Source organism: Drosophila mojavensis, unplaced genomic scaffold, assembly GCF_018153725.1.
Source record: "Drosophila mojavensis isolate 15081-1352.22 unplaced genomic scaffold, ASM1815372v1 contig_74, whole genome shotgun sequence".
NCBI lineage: Eukaryota > Metazoa > Arthropoda > Insecta > Diptera > Drosophilidae > Drosophila > Drosophila mojavensis.
Genome location: NW_025318899.1, coordinates 16,529,115 through 16,546,962, shown reverse-complemented (window position 1 = coordinate 16,546,962; position 17,848 = coordinate 16,529,115). Strand labels below are relative to the sequence as shown.

Here is a 17,848-nt window from a genome sequence, read left to right as displayed (position 1 = left end):
TAGTAAATATCTATATTTGTATATATTTTAATTTTATATTTATTTTTGCGCATGCTTTAAAATATTAGAAATTTAAAAAATACATTGTCATTTAATAAGATTTTTTGTATACTTTTTATTAAGTAATATTAATTTATATAATATATATTTAATTTATTTTTTAATTTTTGTCATTGAATATACGTACATTTAAATTAATAAGATATTAGATACATATATCATTTTTTTATTTTTCATTATTTAATTATTTTATTTTATTTATTTGTTTTAACTAATAATAATAAAAATTTTTTGTTTTTAATATTATTTTTCTATTGAAGTATTTTTACTAAAATTTAGGTTAATGAAAAATCAATTAATGAATTCGTTTGCCGTAAATTTATGAAAAAACTATTTCTTTAATTTTAATTTTATTCTCTTTTTTATTCCGAACCCTTAATTTTTGATATTTGTTTTCTGCCGAAATTAAAGAGAAAATATCTTGTTAGTTTAATTGACATAAAACAAATTTGTATTTATTCAGTTTATGTCCTCAACAGCTTTTTAATTGAACCAAAACAGAGCTGTTAAAATACAATTTATTTTGCATACCAAATTAACTTTTTCACCTGAGTTTATAATAAATACATGAAAAACTGAATTATTTAATATAAACTCATTTTGTTTTATTAACACAGTTCAAATTGAAATTTATTTGCAAAAATGTCTAATTAAATTAAAAAAGTGAGAGATACTCATGTCAAGTTATTTTATTTTAAATTTTATAAAATTAAATTATATATATACATATTTCTTCAATTATTTTCCACTGAGCTAAAGTAAATTTGAAAATCTTTGACATTTGATTAAACCTGGCACATAAACAGTCTAAACTTTAACGAAGACTTAACCAGTAAATATTAGACACCCTGTATATACTATATACTATATATATAAACTTATATGAAACACACGAACAACCCACGTCAACAATCGTTGAACACATTAACTAAAAACGAAGCAGAGAACTACCACCCACAGCTGCTCCCCGCACAAATGGCTTAAGAATCCCCGAAAATCCATCCAGTGCACCTCAAGGAGCGAATTTTGTTTTGTCGCTTGGCTCAACTCTTTTGCAATTTGCAGGACTCACCGCGCGGCGAAGCGGATGGCCAATCCTTCATCTTTCCCGCCATTGTGGAGACGAGCGTCGGCAGCACCAATGTGGCATCCACCAGCAGCAGCAGCAACAATGACAACAACGACAGCAACAACTCCATCAGCACCAGGCGCAGCAACAATCACCTGACACTGAGAACGGAACGTCGCAGCTCCCTCTACTGTGATACCCTGCACGCTGGCGACTCGGGCATCGACTCAGTACAGGCATCGCCCTCGCCCAACGCATTCATTGCACCACCGGGCGTACACGGTCTGCCCGGCGGCCATTCGGGCGGCCGGTCATGCCATGTGTCGCCCACGAGCACGCCCACCCAGGGCTCGCCGAATCTATCGCTGGGTCGCCGGCACACGCGAAACAGCATCTGTGTGGTGCCCAGCGGCGGTGCGGCCAATTATCGACGTAAATCAAGCGCGCTACTGCATCCGGATCATGCTCGATTGTTTGCGCTGCGAATGAAGCATGCGGCTGCATTGGAACGGGCGCAAACATCGCCGGATCAGACATCGATTGAGGATGCGAATGAGTTTCATGACAATGGACTGGCCACCAATATGCGTTTGTGCTCTGCCTCGTCGTCGACGACGTCGTCGCTGACATCCGTGGCAGCGGTCAGCCTGGGCGGGGGTGTGGCAGTTGCCAGTGGTGGTGGCAGCAGTGGCGGCATTGCCACCGCCAGCAGCGGCGCCTGCTCCTCCTCCGCTTATGCTGTCGGCGCGGCGGGCGCACAGCAGCGAGTCTCCGATCCCTGGCTGCAGCCACAATCCGATCGTGACTCGCGACACGGCCATCAACACGACGGCCGACGGCGTTCATCGACAATGACCGCCCGCTATTCGCTCTTCGATGCACTCGATCTGGAGTACGTGCTGCTCCGGGCGGCGGCGCGCGGCTCTGTGGGTCCCTACTCGCTCAGCGAGTCCATACACAAACTGACCTTCACACAGTCGCTGGCATTTCCAGCGCTGGCGCGCGGTCTGGCCACCAAGCGCCGGAGATCGGCTACGCACACCAGTTCCAGGCCGCTAAATCCGCACGAATCGGGCTTGAATACGTGCGCCAAGGTTGTTACCGCTGTCGTCCTGGTTGCCATCTCTTTTATGGTATTTCTCATAGTGTACAAATTTGTGCGCACGTGAGGTTTGCTCCTGGCCCCGACGCCAGACTTCTCCGTCACATATCAGACGACCACCAGGGACGAGGTGGATGCCTCCAGCTCGCTCCTGTTGACCACGTCATCGGCGGGCCGCAGTCTGGGCAAACACTTGTCGGGGTTCAGGAGCCAATTGGGCCTCAAGCAGGCAGACTTTGAATTTGAATTTGACTCTCAGTAGTAGCAGTCAGACGGAAATTGTAAAATGCAGTAACGAAAAATTTGTGATAAACTTTTCAGATGACAAACAAATTTCCTCACACAAACACACACACACGCACACATAAACACGGACAAGATCAAGGCTTAAAAAACTATTAAAAGTTAATCGCTTGCAAGTGTTTCAATTGCGGTAATAAATATTTCATTATCATAGTTAAGCATATTACATTTAAATTTTTTGTATATCAATATAAAGTTCTAAGTGCTTCAGCTGGCGAATGCGCCAACCAAATCGCTAGCAAATCGCGCGCGTTAGCCAAAAATCGCTAGGAAAACGCGCGTGTTTCTTCTCGCATTTCTTAGTGTAGGCAAACTACTTTTATAGCTAAGAAAATTCATTTCATTATTTAAAGTGCCTAACTAACTAACTGTTGAGCTATCAAATGTATTTTTTTGATTTGAAATACGAATTTAACATTTAGCAAAATCCCGTTTTCTTAATTGGCAGCAGGTTTAATAAATAAACAAATTTTTAGTGAACATTTCTAATTAAATTTTAATAAAATTTCCTATTTCTATTTAAAATATTTTAGAGATTGTGTTATAGTTTTCAACGTTTTTTAATGCTATACATATTAATATGGCTGGCAGTTGGAAGGGAAAATCAAATCAAATATTTCGTATATATAATTCATATCAAATTTATATATAATTTGAAAAATGCTTAAATCACATTACAAAAATGTATTTAATTTTTATAATATTAATAATAAATCATATATTATGCAATATAATTTTTATAAACATTTATTTAAAATAAAATGTTCAAATATATCACATAAACTTTTGTATTATATTTTTTAAAATATTATATTTAAAAAAAAACACACACTTTTTTAAGGCATATGCATATATATTTTTTTTAAATATTATTTGCATATCATAAATAATTTATATATATTATATTGAACAAATTTTTAATTTATTCATTTATCAAACAATATTTTAAAATTATTTTTCCAGTATCATTTAGGTAGTTAAAATATATTTACAGAATATTTTTTAGTCTTATTTCTATTGAATTTTTTTTTTTTTTACATTTTTAGTACATATTTTCATTAATTTTAGTTATTATATTTATTATATTTAATTAAAACTTGGTTTATTTTCTTATACATATCAATTATATTATAGACATCGATTTCTCTGTCATTAACACAAATTTATTTATTGAAAAATCCTTTCCACTGTAAACAGCCGATTTGAAGTCCTAAATCAAATTATTTATTTTAATATTAAACATTAGGCATATAAATATAGTAATTATATAAAAATTATATTGTATTAAATTAAATTAAATTAAACTAGATGTGCATATAAAAGCTATTCAAAATTTGTACTGAGTTGATAGATGGCTAAATATATTTAACTAAACTAACAAGGCATACAAATTTCAATAAATATTGTAGTTATTTATATACATAAATATATATATATATATACAAAAAGATAAATATATCAACTAAATGTTTATAAAAGTATATTTAAGCGGCTTAATTGTGAAGCACTTGCTGAAATACAAATGGAAACAAGAACTCTCTCTAATCTTAACTTGCTGCCTTACTCTACCCAAATGACAAACCCAACTCGAAATTCATTTATAACTTGCTGCCTTACTTTCCTAACAATTTTACAAAAACAACAACAACAACAAAAGGAAACTTTAACAAAAACTAAATTAAATTAAAGCACACACCTCTTAAACTCTCAGAGCCTTTTTCCACTTTCCACTTTCTATGAGCTTGGCTTAAATGTTACACAGATGTTTTTATAGAAAAATAAATAAAATACAACAAAAAAAAAAAAAAAAAAAGAAAGAAAGCGAAATGTTAAATTAAATGTTTAAATTGAAACAACAAATTATTCTATACAAACTTAAATGCTGGCATATAATTAAGTTTTTTTCTCTTTTTTATATATACATACTTATATATAAATATAAATGCATAAATTATTTGTATAATGAATGAAAATGTAGCATAATTAAGAAACGGAATGCAAAATGAAAAACTTGTTGCAAACGCTCGCGTTAATTCATGTTTAATTAAGGCCTCGCGTTTGGGCTGCTGGCATAACTAAATATTTATGACAAATATATGTATGTAAATGGAAATAAATATTAAATGTCCACGATAGCGAGCTGCCACAGCAGCCGAAGCCAAAGCCCAAGCTACCAAAAATAACAAGAAGTAAAAATTATATTAATTTAAAATTAATTAGCCGCAACAACTGTAACTGAAATAAGTTTGAAACGTGCAACAATAAATATTTTCAAAAAAAAAAAAAATAATAATTTAATGAAATCTATTTATTGACTATTTTTTATTGCCAGTAAAGTTTAGTATTATATATAATTTTTTTTTTTTTTTTATTTTAATAAAACTCATAAATGAATATATAAAAGATTTTATTTCAGGAAAATTCTGAAAGGTTTGTATTTCAGCACAAAATTATATAAAAAGTTACTTTCAGGAAAATTAGGAAAACTGTTTACAGAAAACAAATAAATTGATATATATAATTTTCTATCACGACAATACTAAAAGCAAAAGTAAGATTCCATTTCAGCAAAACTTTTACTGCTAAACCAAATCGCATTAACACACATTTGATAGATAATGATGAATGATGATTAATGATGGTTAATGAAATTAATTGCCAAACGAGAATAAAGGAAAGTGTAGCCAAGGGAAAACAATAATTGAAGCACACCAAGAGTATATTGCAGACAATTAAAATCGTTAGTAAATGCCAATTCCTATATACAGATAACTATGAAAAGTCGTAAATGTTTACTGAAGTGTAAATTATAAATTATGCCAATGACATTTCAACGATAATAAATTGTTGAAATGCCAACAACAATTGAAACAATTGAAAATAAACTTAACAAAAAAGTGGACATAGAACTAGGAGAATATCCTGGAATTAAAAATTTATAGAATAGATTAAAAATGTATAGATAAAATAGAGACTCGTGCTTCATCATCATCATCAGCCAAGCTATAAATATTTAACTCAGTTCAATTTTGTTGTTGTAGCCCCAGCTGCCAGCCAGAGGGAGAGCTATATGTCTAGGGTATACCAGCTGAGCATTCTCATTTGCATAACAACTTTGTTTATACATACATACATACATATATATGTATATAAAATCGATTTCGATAGAGAATGAAAAGTTTAAATTGCAATTGGCATATTTTGTGGTGCAAGACATAAATGGAAACGATTTAATCCAATGGCAAAGGCAGGCACACACATATACACACATATAGATATATATACATACAGCTGTGCACAATCTCTGTTAGAAGTTTTAGTCAAACAATTCTCATCTATTATGCTTATCTGTGTCTCTGCTTGCTGAGCTGCTTAATACGATTTCTCTGATAAATTGCTCGTCCTTGGCAAAGCACATTTCCTGCTCAAATCGTAATCTAAATAATTAAACAAACTCAATTAGATGTGTCAGAAAATTAGACAGTCACAGAACGACGAATGGAAGCTGAGAATGTCCTGCTCTATATGTGCGTTGATTTGATTCTCTGGCAAATGAAATTAACTTGAACGACAGTAAGCGGAAACGAATTGCAATTGTTACTATACAAACCAGCTACTATACGTATACATATACATATACATATACACATATATATATATACACCTAGCAGACATCCATCAAGGCTAGACAACTGCCAAAGGCAAATATTCAATTTATTTCCGCAGCATGATGCATGAACGGTTGAATGGCAAACAGCTCAGCATATTCTTAGCATATCAAAAGCATAAAAATAACTGCCGCTTGTGTTTGCTGTCCTCTGCGGTGCCATTTTTGGCTTTTGTGCGAGTCTAGTGCATAATTAAAGGCGAGCAAAAAAAAAAAAAAAACATACGAAAAGAAAGGCAAGCCAAAGGAAATATCCATAGAGAGAAAATGCAGCAAACAGAGGCAACATTTCAATGGCAATACTCTGGCCGGAAACGAGACTTTTGCGGAATATAATAGCAAAGTACGTGTGAGCACATATACATATATACATACATATATGCCACTGTATTGACTCACACGTACATGTGGATAATGCGAATATCGATGTTTTCCGCAAAAGCTCTAAAGAAATGTATGTTGATGTTGTTCTTAAAAACAATTTTACAATGAAATTGCTATATTCTTTTAGTAAAAATTACTATTTTCTTTTACTATAATTAATATGGTGTGCTGTTTGAGAAATTTATTAAGAATATTAAAGCGCATGATGTTAACTAAAAGGCGTTTTCTTTTATACTTTATTCTATTCTGCAATATATTATGCTCCTAAGATTCTTGTGAGGTTCAGAGGCCGTAACCTAACTTGTTGTTGTTGTTATTAGTCAGGGGAGCTGGTTTCCCAATAATGTTACGCTCCTTTCTCATATCTGATACTGTAACGACCCAAGGAGTTCAAGGAGTTAAATAAAAATTACTAATCCGTCTAATTATTTCAAGAAACTTCAGCTGTTCTTATTGGCAAGCTTCTCTATCATCTGCTAAAAATAACATAAATGTAATTTATATTTAAATATTTATATAATTTATTTTTTATTTTTAAATTTATATTTTATAAATGATCAAAATTGTATGCCCATACATATCAGTATATTCATTTAAAATATATTTATTTATTTTTGTATGACTAATTGGTAATTAAGAAAGTGGAAAACCCAGCCACTCCAAAGCTAGTTAATAAAAAAAAGTAGAATAAACACAACTTAGTTAAGAAAATGTATGAATTAAAACACTTTATATATGTGAAACTAAATAAGAAATATGAAACAATTTGTGTTCTGGCTATGCAAATTTGATTTTGGGAATGCCCCCAGACCCGTATGTAAATATCTACGTATGTGAGTGTAATATAAATGTCCATTTTATGCGGTCGCTCCGTTTGTGTTAGCCGACGCGGCACTTGCATTAAAAATGCTCAACATTTTTGCCTTTTGATATGGCTCGGGCCGGGCCATATTTTTAGCTCTCAAGGTTGCAAAAGCGACGGATGCGATTGCGGATGTGGATGATTTGAAAAGTGGGTAGGCAAGCAGTTAAGCGGTGGGCAACGACGTAGGTTAAACACACACAAATACAGTCAAACACACACACACAGGCATACACATGCAGCGCCTTGAGAGCAAAGCAAATACAGCCACGTCGCAGGTGTTGCTGGAATTTGTTTTTTTTTTTTTTATATATATATACATATATACATAATATATATGTGCATATATATTTTTGTGAAACTTGTTGCCAAACGGACTCTGCACTCGAATCAACCTTGACTCTGAGCATGTGTCCTTGAGTATTGTGAGCCTTGAAAAATTGAAAAATTGTCGAGGCGACCAAGACTGCACGCTGCATATGTATATGTAGACAGAAATATATATATATATCTCTTTTGGGGGCTATTTTGGGCGAGGCCAAAGTGAAGCATGCAGATATGGAAATTCCTGGCCAAAACGAATACAGCCTATGGGCTTTGAGCATAGCAATTTATTAGCAATTTATAATAGTTGAGAATAGTTGAGATAATGCAAGCAAGCTGGCAAATAAATAAAAGTATGACATATATTTTCATATATACATATATAAAAATATCAACAAAATAACATATGAATAAATCAAATATATCCTGACCAAGATCCGTTCATCTTAATAACAAATAGCTTCACTCTGCCTGAGTATTGAAATATATTAACAATTTATAATAATTGATAAAATTACTAATATTTATATTATATTATTATTTTTATTAATATTTCAGAATAAAACCCAAAACATTTTTAGAGTATGAGCATTACTTTCTTTAATGTATGTATATCCAAAAACTGTCTTCAAATTAGTTTATATATGTCCTGGCCAAAACTCCATTTAGCTGTATATCTAACATCTTGAGCTTTTCACAAACCCTTAACCCTTAACCCATATGCCATTCAATTAAAATTGATTAAAGATACACAGCAAAAGGGTTAAAAAAGAGCCGCACAGCACAAAATGTTGCGGGTAAATAACTTTTGGCTAACACAAACTCATACACAGCATTTTTTGCTCTGTCTGTGGGTGTGGGTGTGAGTGTGGTTGCGGATGTGTGTGTTTTTGGGCCTTAGAGACACATGTACGAACAAACAAACACACACACACAGCGACACACTCACACACTCGTATTTTTATGCATGCGTTGTCACAACAACAACATCAACAACAAAACTGCCTCCTCCAGCAATGGAAATTAGTTCGTTTCATACATTTTAACTGCTGAAATATGCATGCTGCGAACCATAAAGCATGCTTTAAAAAAAAATCCTAAAACTCATGCAACAGTGCAGCAAAAACGGGAGCACTTGCATCAGCAGTGATCGACGAGTAGATACCCTTGAACAAAAGGAAGAGTTTTTCCTTTGACTGTTCCAAATTCAAGTACATACATATGTATATATTTAATTGTAAGAATATTAAATATAACAATTCAGAAAGCCCAAATTCTTTTAAATAAAGTGTCAAAGTTTCGTAATATAAATTAATATAAATGGTTTGAAATAGTAACATTTTAAGCCTAAAATCATAAAGAAAACTTACATTATAAAATTATTATTTTTTTATGTATCTTTTTTTGTAATTTGTTTTACCATAAATAATAAGCAAATTGACTAACATTAATTGTAATTAACCCTTTTGGTTTTCGCTCCAGGGATTCCAAAACATTTCTTGTAATTTAAAGCTTTGTAAAAAAGTAAAAAAAAAAATATTAATAATAATAAAAATAAAATGAATATGTCACTTGAAAATCCATGGGTAACATCAGTTAAAAATAAATTTATGGCATAAGCTTTATATAATTGCTGACATACAAAAAATGAAAAAAAAAAATAAATAAATTAAATAAAATAAATAAATAATAAATAATAAATTATGTATATATATTTATATATGAATATATGTATACAAATTTGCATTGCAAACATTTTCTAAAGCCATGTCCTATCCCATATTATAAATATTATTCTTCTTTTTATTCAAACAATTAGATTCAAATATAAAATATTCAATTACTTACCAGATCCCGATAAGAAGAAGCGCACACCGACTGCACGACTGATCAAACACAACTTCAGCAGCAAGGCAGAGAGCTCGCCTTTATATAGAACGACACTCCCACCTTAAGTCGAAGTCAACTCTCTTGAGCTCAAGCAGAGCTCTCACTCGATTAAACGACAAATGGGAATGGAACTTCGTCTATCGCTAGCCACTCACGCAGGCAAACGAAAAGCTAGTGAGCTAGAAACACATAGTGAGATCGTTTCCACTCATACCTCTGTTTCATTTTTGGCTGACGACTCTCTCGGCTCTTTTCCTCCAAAGAGCAGATATAAACGAGTCAGGATGGTAGTTTTATAAAACGTATACTCTATATAACAAATAAAGGCTGTAAAACTATTTTAAAATAATTATCTAAAAGCATATCATATATGTAAATTTATAAATATACATATATTTGTGCAGTTAATATACAAAAAATTATAAATAAATTAATAATTACACATTAATATACAAACAGTAATAAATATATTAATTACACAAATATATATACATATATGCAGACTAGGAAATATTTTTAAATTGTATAAATACTATATATGTATATATAAATAATTTTTGTATAATTTATATGGAGTAAATATACATACATATATACAGAGAAATACAGTTTACAAGAAAATGTACATATTTTGTTTGCTGGTTTTTTTCTTTCTCTCTCGTTAACTAATTTGCAATTTGCATTTTAAATAATTTTATAGCCTAACTATTTACGTGAATCTCGTGCACGTAATTTTTTGTTATTGTTTTCGTTTGCTTGTGCCCCGTGGCTAATGTCTGGAAGTGATTTTTGTTTCTGTTTTTTAATGAATTTTAAATTTCACTTAAGTTGGCAATGCCAACTGGGCATGCAGCGTCGTAAGAATAATTTAATAAACAATTTTGATATGTAACTACTTTGCTGGAGGCGGCTTCTGATTCAATGGATGGCAACGACCAGCGTAAAGCGCTGCGGGCAAGGACAATGGTGGCAGAAGAAGACTCCGCCCCTCATATTTGGATATTCGCCAATCCACAGGTTGCCCAGGCACTGCGCTTGACAGCTAATTGGAGCCAACTCTCATTCTTAAGACTATTTTATGGCTGGCACACAAAAGGCTCTCTGTCCGCATGGACATTAAAGGGTCCCTGTCGGCACCTGAGTCTTCGTCGTCGTAAGACAATTATGAAATGACCTTTTTATAGCCTATTATTAGCATTACCCAAGTGGGGTATTGTGATTGCGTTTGTAGCGGGCGCACAGGCATAAAAGGACTGAGCTGACAACATTTTTATGCTTGACAATACCACAAGTGCTTTCCTGTTGCATACGCAAATTTTGCGAGTTTATATACGGGCACATAATATAAATGAAATGTCAAGTAATATGAAAATGAGCGGAAAAAATCAATAAATTCAAGTATCATAAAATGTGAATATAATGTGGAGTATATAAAAAGCCAAATATACTATATTATAAAAGAATTAGTTTCTTGTGATATATAAAAAAGCAAGAATATATTTTATATTAAATCTTTAGACATCATAATCTATTAGCCGGTTAATATATCATTAATTTTTTAACAATCAAATAATATAAACATAGTTCTATTATATTAACCAAAGTTAAAAAGGCTTTCTCAATCCTGTTTAAATGATTTTAAATTACTAATCGATTTCCATATTTGGCGGTCTACCGCTTGCTCAAAATATCGCAAGAGCAGTAGCTATCGATAACTATTGCACCAAAGACTCGCTGATTTGCGAGATACTTTAAAATTTCAATTATATTGCTAAATTTAACTAAATAGTTCGAGCTATACTAAATAAATATATGATATATATTAATTTTGATATAATAACGCATTTACTAATCATTTTTATGTTAAAAATGCTATGAAAATGAATGTTCATGTGCAATCACTACGTTTATGCCGCTCATCTCTAGCGCGCTTTGTTGCGTTTCGCTTTTGCCGGCTAAATAAAGTGACCAACTGTAAAATAAAGCATAAAAATGCAAAAACCAACTGAAGAGGAGACATTTCAAATACAGGCCCTGGAAATACGAGAACCAGATGAAAACTTTGATCCACAGAAGCCGCCAGAATCTGGCGAGGAGTACCTAACACACATGCTCTACGAGCGCAAACGTTGTCCCGCCGTGGTGACAAAGCGTTCCGCGAAAATCAAAAATAATATCAGAAGCAACGGATGTGAAATGCTAAGCAGCGTAAGTGTGGGGGTATTCCCATGTTAATATAAATCTTTAACTATTATAACTGTTGCAGCCACCTTTGCCGCCTCACAGGTGTCTGCTGCCCACGCCTGAATGGCGCGATGTCCAAGTGAAAAATTTCAATAATGCACGCGAACGCGTTGCTGCACTGCGTTTGGAATTGAAGTCACATAAATACGATCAGAGCATTGAGACGCCGCTCACAGCAGACGTAGATAAATGGCAGGAATTCTGTCGCACACAGCAGCCGCTGCTGAGTATTTTGCTGCGGCTCAGTCAAAGCGATTTAGAGCTGTTGCTAGAGATGCTTAGCAAATGGCTGCAGGGGCCATCGCTTGAAGCCGATGAACCCAGCACGTCAGCCAACGCCACGAAACCCATAGATCTACTGCATGACGCTTGGCTAGCGCGCTGGCTATATGCCAACCTGGTCTGCCTTCATCTGCCACTAGAGCCGCATGTGTTCAGCACGTTGCGCTGTATAGCTCGATCCTGTGTTCTGCTTCGTAATCAGCTGCAACCGCATGAAGTGGAGCGTGCTGCACCCTATAATCTTATGATTACATTGATTGTCCTATGCTTCGCGCAATCAGACTTTAACGTTTACCTCTAAGAAGATTCAGTTCAATATCCAATTTCCAATTTGTTCAAAATATAAGCTAATATATTTATAGTTTCTTAACTGCTCTCGTAGAACCTGCTGTACGCTTGACAGATGTGACAATTGGTCTCATGCTCAAATGTGACTGTTGCAGCCAACGAGTTGGACTGCGAGCGAAAGTTTGAGTTCGAGTGGCTGCACTGCGTCGAGTCGGAGATCGTGCTGAGGCTCGCGAGAGATTGAGAGCTGTGTCGTGTGGTGATCGAGCAGGAGGACAGCCGTCGTGACTGCTGCTCGTACAAGAGTTGGCTGCTCGTTGAGCGGGCGAGGCTTGTGTCGGTGCTGCAATTTGAACCCTTCGAATGGCAGACAGTTTTCTGTTTGCGTGGCAGCTCCAGGCGACTGAGGCAACGGCTCTGTGCATGACGATTGCTTATCTCCCGCTCCAGATTCACTTTGCAGCATTTGCGATGCTTGTCCCGCGTAGTCAACTCCGCTGATATCTCCACTTTGGGCGCCAGAATGCCCGGAAAAGCAGAGGTGGCCTTCATCAGCAGCTGTACATTAGCTGAGTGCTCGCAACTGAGAGGCGGCACAGGTGGCTGCATTAGGTCTGACAATCTACCCAAATAGTAGGCCAATCGACGTCCATTCTGCCACATAGTGATCTCCAGTTGCTCAGAGTTCAGCATATCCCGCATCTGATCTATAGAGTTAACACCCTTGAAGTAACCCTCCATGGTGAACTCGTCGTGACAGAGCATAGGGAAACGCGGCTCCATGGCGCCAGTACGAAAATAGTAGCCCAGTGTCTTGATAGTGGCCTCCAAACTGCCGTGGGAGCACAGCCAGACGCCCGGACAGGTCACCTAAACAAAATCTGGCAATTAATATTAAACCTTGTGAATAAAGTAGTACAAACCGCATGTAGATGCAGCACTAGGCGCATATAGAATCTCTTGTGTGGCATTGTAATTTGTGCTTTTAGTAAGTGTTAGAATTTTCACTAGCATTTTGTATCCAATGGTTGGGGGATTGGGGATTTGTATTTGTTTTGACAGTAAGAACGTTGCCAAGGGCACCAAGACAAAATTTTAAATATTGCGCGCCTAACTAACGATAAGTGATACGAATAATAATCGATAGCAATTATTACCAAAAGACGATGTGTGAGCAAATATCGTGAATTTGATAACTAATAAAAATGTATATATAGTTTAAATCATCTATTGAGAATATTATTATACCTATCTATATTTATGAGAAAAGCGCGATTTTTATGTAGTAAATAATTGAATTTGAAGCTTTCCCGCCACTGCATAACTATGTTACAAATGTACATATGTATTTCCGTGTGAATGTCAAAAATAAATGAAGAAGTGCAGAGATAAATACGGCTACTTTTAATCAATTATCCCACGTCAGTTTCTTTGATTACATTATTGGCAGCTGTTGGAAATGTTGCGCCAATTATTCATATTTTTATTATTGGTCCTCCTAAGGGACTCAAACTGTGAACAAACGCCTGAGGAGGAGCAGGGCGTGCGCTATGCAAATCGCTGCGAAGCCTGTAAAATTCTTGCCGCTGAATTGGAAGCGCGATTGGGCGAGACCGGCAAATCGCACGATGTCATTGAAATCGGCTACTCCGTGGACGATGTGCGTCCGAAGAAGCGCACCGAATACAGGCGCAGCGAGTTGCGTCTGCTCGAATCGCTGGAGAATGTGTGCGAGCGTGTGCTAGAGTATAATTTGCACAAGGAGCGCACCGATAGCACACGATTCGCCAAGGGCATGTCGCAGACCTTCCAGACGCTGCACGGATTGGTGGACAAGGGTGTAAAGGTGGATTTGGGCATACCCTATGAGCTGTGGGACAAGCCGCCCGTCGAGGTCACCCAAATGAAGACCCAGTGCGAAAACATGCTCGAGCAATACGAGGATGCCATCAGCGATTGGTATTTCAAGGAGCAGCAGCAGAAGTCTCTGCAGCAGCATCTCTGCGAAGATCATGTGCTAAAGCACGCCGAGGAGCGTAAATGCCTCAAGGAACAACTGACAGAGGAGCAAAAGCCCAAGGGCAAGAAGCGCAAGGCCAAAGGCGACAAGGAAGAGCTGTAGTTGAGCACGTTAGTTAAGTCCTAAAGAGATTGCAGTTTATCCTAAGCCTAGCCATTTAGTGATCAAAGCATTTGTAGTGAAGTTAGACGACTTACTCTCTATATTCCGTAAGCTTCCGAGCTGACTGAAAGCCAAAATGTAACTGACCCACTATCGATTGGCAGCGCAATTCCATTGCAGCCCTTGACAAATGGGGCGGCCGGAAATCGACGAGTGCGGGGATGGTATCCAAATAGTGTCTATATATTTATACAACTTTCGTTTACACGATGATCGTTTGTAACGTGATAAAAAGCAAATGTAACATGAACTTTAACTTTTGTTAGGATATCTCTTTGAAATTGATGTTGCTCTATAAATAAGTCAGAAGTTTCTTATTTATGTTTAAATATATATAAATTTAGGTTATCTCAAGAATTAATTGGAGCTATTATTCATTTTGAACAGTTTCTCCATTTACAACACTTTCTATAGCTGATATGAATATGAAATTTATGAGAATTACTTTCTAAATAGAACTGTTTTATGGAATGTCTTTAAAATAATATTACTTTAAGGGAAAAAATCTTATTTCAAGCTACTAGAAACTTTTGCTTTGTAAATTTTAACTGATTAAGATTAATCCATCTGACAAATTCCATAATTCTGTTGCTACTTTAGGGATAGATTTAATAGAAACTTTTACTTTACCTTATAAATCTCACCTCAATTCATATTAAATTATTATCAAATTAAATCAAAATACTTTTTGCTCAAGTCGAAGGTAAAATTACCATGTACTTTAGCAGCCAGTTAACCAGCACAGTACACATTGTAATTATTCTCTTTGATTTTATTGCGTTTAATTTATAATCACGCTTCAAGGACTTCATATAAATGTAGCATATGTATATTGTAACTGTGTATCGTTTCGTTTCCGTTTTGTGTATAATAAATACGTTACGTATGTTTATAATTATTAATGTAAAAAAATAAGTAATTTGTTAGTAGTTAGTTTAGTTCATCTTTCGTGCTGCAGTTGTGTGGAATCACTTAGAAGTTTCGTTGCAAGCGTCAGTCATTGAGTAAACACAAAAGAAAAGAACACAAAGAAGGAAAAGAACGCAGTCTAGTCTTTTTTCTTCTTGTTCTTCTTCTTCTTTTTCGTATGCTGCGACTTGGTGCTGTCGATCCACATGGAGCAGATCTCTGATTGATTATATGAATAATCTGAATTATGCTTAGAGCTTCATCACATCCCACGGATCGTCCATGTAGTGCAAGATGGCCTTCTCGTGCAGTTTGTCGCCAAAGACCTCGCGCAGCAGCCGCAGCACCTGCTCCTCGATGAACGCCACCTGATCCTGGGGACAGTAGTCATCCCGGGCCGAATGCGCCATTGTGATGGCCACGGGCGGAACGGGCAGACGTTGCAGGAAACGCTTAAAGTGCGCAAAGTAATCCTCCAGCTCCTTGGTGGTGCTTATATGATGGGGCAGTCCATTGTTATCCGTGGTGCTGCCCGAGTCGAAGATGAGCAGCCAATCGATTTCATCGTCCGGATATTTCGCCTGCAGTTGCTCAGCCAAATGGAGAATTTTGGCGTAGACCTGGGGCGTGATGACTGACTCGTCGGGTCGCTCGAGACCATCAAAGGTGCGCTCCTCCTCCAGATGCCAGAAGATGCGCTTCAATGCATCCAGCTGCTTCTGTCGCGTCTCCGCTGTGGCACAAAAGTCAGCTATGGTGGCTGTGCCCGCCCGCTTGGCCGGCTCCACGCTCTCGAAGTGAAAGATCTCCGTCAGCTGCTCATAGCAATTGGCATCTTTGTAGATTTCTAGAAACGGATTCGATGTGCTAAAGAAGTCCAAGTCAATATCCAATATAAAGGCCCCAGCGTCCTTCTCGGACAGAAACTCTGCGGGATCCAGCGCCTCGCTGTCGGCATCGTGCACCTGAAGCTCCACAGAGCGCGCCTCCTGCAGCTCGTCGCTGGTGCAATAGTTGCCCTCGGAAATGAAATAGTCCAGCGGACAGTCCACACCAATGCGATCCTCCTTGTGCCCGATCTTGAACTGATGCTTGCCTGTGGGAATCTGCTGGCACCACGAGTTCTTCAGCCAGACAACGCGATTGAAGTGACCTAAGGGGAAGGGGAACAGGAGATGGGTATCTCTCTCTCTCTCTCTCTCCTTACTAGCTCTGTTGAAATCTTTGTCTTACCTGCATAAAGGGTGGGCATAATCCAGTTCTCGATGCTCAACTCGTTGAGCATGACGTCCTTGTCGTAGCTGGCGCTGGCTGGTATATCGCGATCCACCACCAAATCCGGATGAGAATCGAAATGTACCAAGACATTACGCTCCAGCGGCAAATGCCGTGAGGCCAGGCATCTGTAGATGAACTCCAGCACATCGTTGTGATAGTCCACAATGAAGACGGGTATGCGATTGAACTGACGCAAGCTGATCTGTGACCGCTCCACAGCAACCAGTTGAGGCACCTGCTCCTCGGACTCTTCTATTTGCTTCTCCTTCGGCTCATCTGCATCTGCATCATCATCCTTTTCGGTTTTCTGCCGCTTGTGAGGCGGAGGTGTCGCGTCGCCTTCGACTTTGTCTTCCCCCTTGCCGCCCACAACGCTTTCACTTTGTAGCGGCGTCTGCAACTCCGCCGCCGCCGCCGCCGTACTTTCTATTTCCGTCGTATCCGATTCCATCGTTGCAATTTGAATTAAATCTTACTCGAACTCTTTTGATGCAGTTGGCGGCGCGTGCGAAATGACGCAGACTATATTTCACCAAAAAAATAGATATATATATCAGCAAGGCAGACGACCTCGACACTCGGCGTTCGACGCCGTTTGTTTTAATGCAAACAATACAAATACAGTCGAAAACGATTTTTTGGGGGGAAAAAGTGGGATTGTGCAAGTGGGAGGCAGAGAGACAAGACAAAAAGCTAATGAACCCATTAGTGATGGAAAAATATCGAAGTGCTACCGTGTATCGATAGAATCAATTGATATTGGTGCTGCCACACACACGTTAAGCCAGGGCTGCACGATAATCAACAAGTGAGCGGCTGACCAACAAGTAGCTTACAACTGGTGCTGAAACTGACTAAAAGCTTCACTGTGCATTGAATATGATTAGCATTTCAATTTGAAATGTTTCGTAAATCTAAATCGATATTTTTCAATATAAATATGTGCCCAATTACTTAATTGTATTAACTATAACTAAGTTTATATTTTTTAAATATAAATAATG

At 36.8% G+C, this 17,848-nt stretch overlaps 5 protein-coding genes across 7 annotated transcripts in view; 3 read left to right on the top strand and 2 right to left on the bottom strand.

Moving 5' to 3' along the window:
* Positions 1 to 3,169, top strand: part of LOC6582761 (mucin-21) — a 29,473-nt gene extending 26,304 nt beyond the window's left edge. For both annotated transcript variants that reach the window (XM_044009920.1, XM_044009919.1), the window contains one exon: positions 1,126 to 3,169. In XM_044009920.1, coding sequence (XP_043865855.1) covers positions 1,126 to 2,298 — 1,173 coding nt within the window. In that variant the 3' untranslated portion in view covers positions 2,299 to 3,169. The remainder of the gene's footprint in view (positions 1 to 1,125) is intronic.
* Positions 3,170 to 11,516: 8,347 nt separating this feature from the next.
* Positions 11,517 to 12,557, top strand: LOC6582760 (protein Gemin2). The gene is made up of 2 exons (XM_002008415.4): positions 11,517 to 11,869; positions 11,928 to 12,557. Exons 1-2 carry the CDS (start codon positions 11,654 to 11,656, stop codon positions 12,486 to 12,488), a joined length of 777 nt encoding a protein of 258 aa, XP_002008451.1. The 5' UTR covers positions 11,517 to 11,653; the 3' UTR covers positions 12,489 to 12,557.
* On the bottom strand, positions 12,518 to 13,635 carry LOC6582759. 2 transcript variants are annotated; one of them, XM_044009648.1, is made up of 2 exons: positions 13,399 to 13,635; positions 12,518 to 13,356 (listed from the first exon to the last, which is right to left on the bottom strand). In XM_044009648.1, the coding sequence occupies exon 2, from the start codon at positions 13,256 to 13,258 to the stop codon at positions 12,554 to 12,556; it is 705 nt and encodes a 234-aa protein (XP_043865583.1). In that variant the 5' UTR covers positions 13,259 to 13,356; positions 13,399 to 13,635; the 3' UTR covers positions 12,518 to 12,553. The 2 variants fall into 2 exon arrangements, with proteins under 2 accessions (XP_043865583.1, XP_002008450.1); XM_002008414.4 differs by having other exon boundaries at positions 12,518 to 13,345; positions 13,399 to 13,634.
* Positions 13,636 to 13,820: 185 nt separating this feature from the next.
* LOC6582758 (protein canopy homolog 4) lies at positions 13,821 to 15,577 on the top strand. The gene has a single exon (XM_002008413.4). It carries the CDS (start codon positions 13,935 to 13,937, stop codon positions 14,595 to 14,597), a length of 663 nt encoding a protein of 220 aa, XP_002008449.1. The 5' UTR covers positions 13,821 to 13,934; the 3' UTR covers positions 14,598 to 15,577.
* Positions 15,415 to 17,538, bottom strand: LOC6582757 (UPF0489 protein C5orf22 homolog). Its single transcript, XM_002008412.4, has 2 exons — positions 16,800 to 17,538; positions 15,415 to 16,719 (listed from the first exon to the last, which is right to left on the bottom strand). Exons 1-2 carry the CDS (start codon positions 17,293 to 17,295, stop codon positions 15,818 to 15,820), a joined length of 1,398 nt encoding a protein of 465 aa, XP_002008448.1. The 5' UTR covers positions 17,296 to 17,538; the 3' UTR covers positions 15,415 to 15,817.
* Positions 17,539 to 17,848: the final 310 nt, after the last annotated feature.

Coding starts and splice junctions, on each gene's coding strand:
- LOC6582760 (XM_002008415.4), top strand. CDS start 11,654: ATGCAAAAACCAACTGAAGAGGAGACATTTCAAATACAGGCCCTGGAA. Junction 11,870..11,927: donor GATGTGAAATGCTAAGCAGC/GTAAGTGTGGGG, acceptor TAACTGTTGCAG/CCACCTTTGCCGCCTCACAG.
- LOC6582759 (XM_002008414.4), bottom strand. CDS start 13,446: ATGCCACACAAGAGATTCTATATGCGCCTAGTGCTGCATCTACATGCG. Junction 13,346..13,398: donor TAGTGCTGCATCTACATGCG/GTTTGTACTACT, acceptor GATTTTGTTTAG/GTGACCTGTCCGGGCGTCTG.
- LOC6582758 (XM_002008413.4), top strand. CDS start 13,935: ATGTTGCGCCAATTATTCATATTTTTATTATTGGTCCTCCTAAGGGAC.
- LOC6582757 (XM_002008412.4), bottom strand. CDS start 17,295: ATGGAATCGGATACGACGGAAATAGAAAGTACGGCGGCGGCGGCGGCG. Junction 16,720..16,799: donor TATGCCCACCCTTTATGCAG/GTAAGACAAAGA, acceptor CCTTCCCCTTAG/GTCACTTCAATCGCGTTGTC.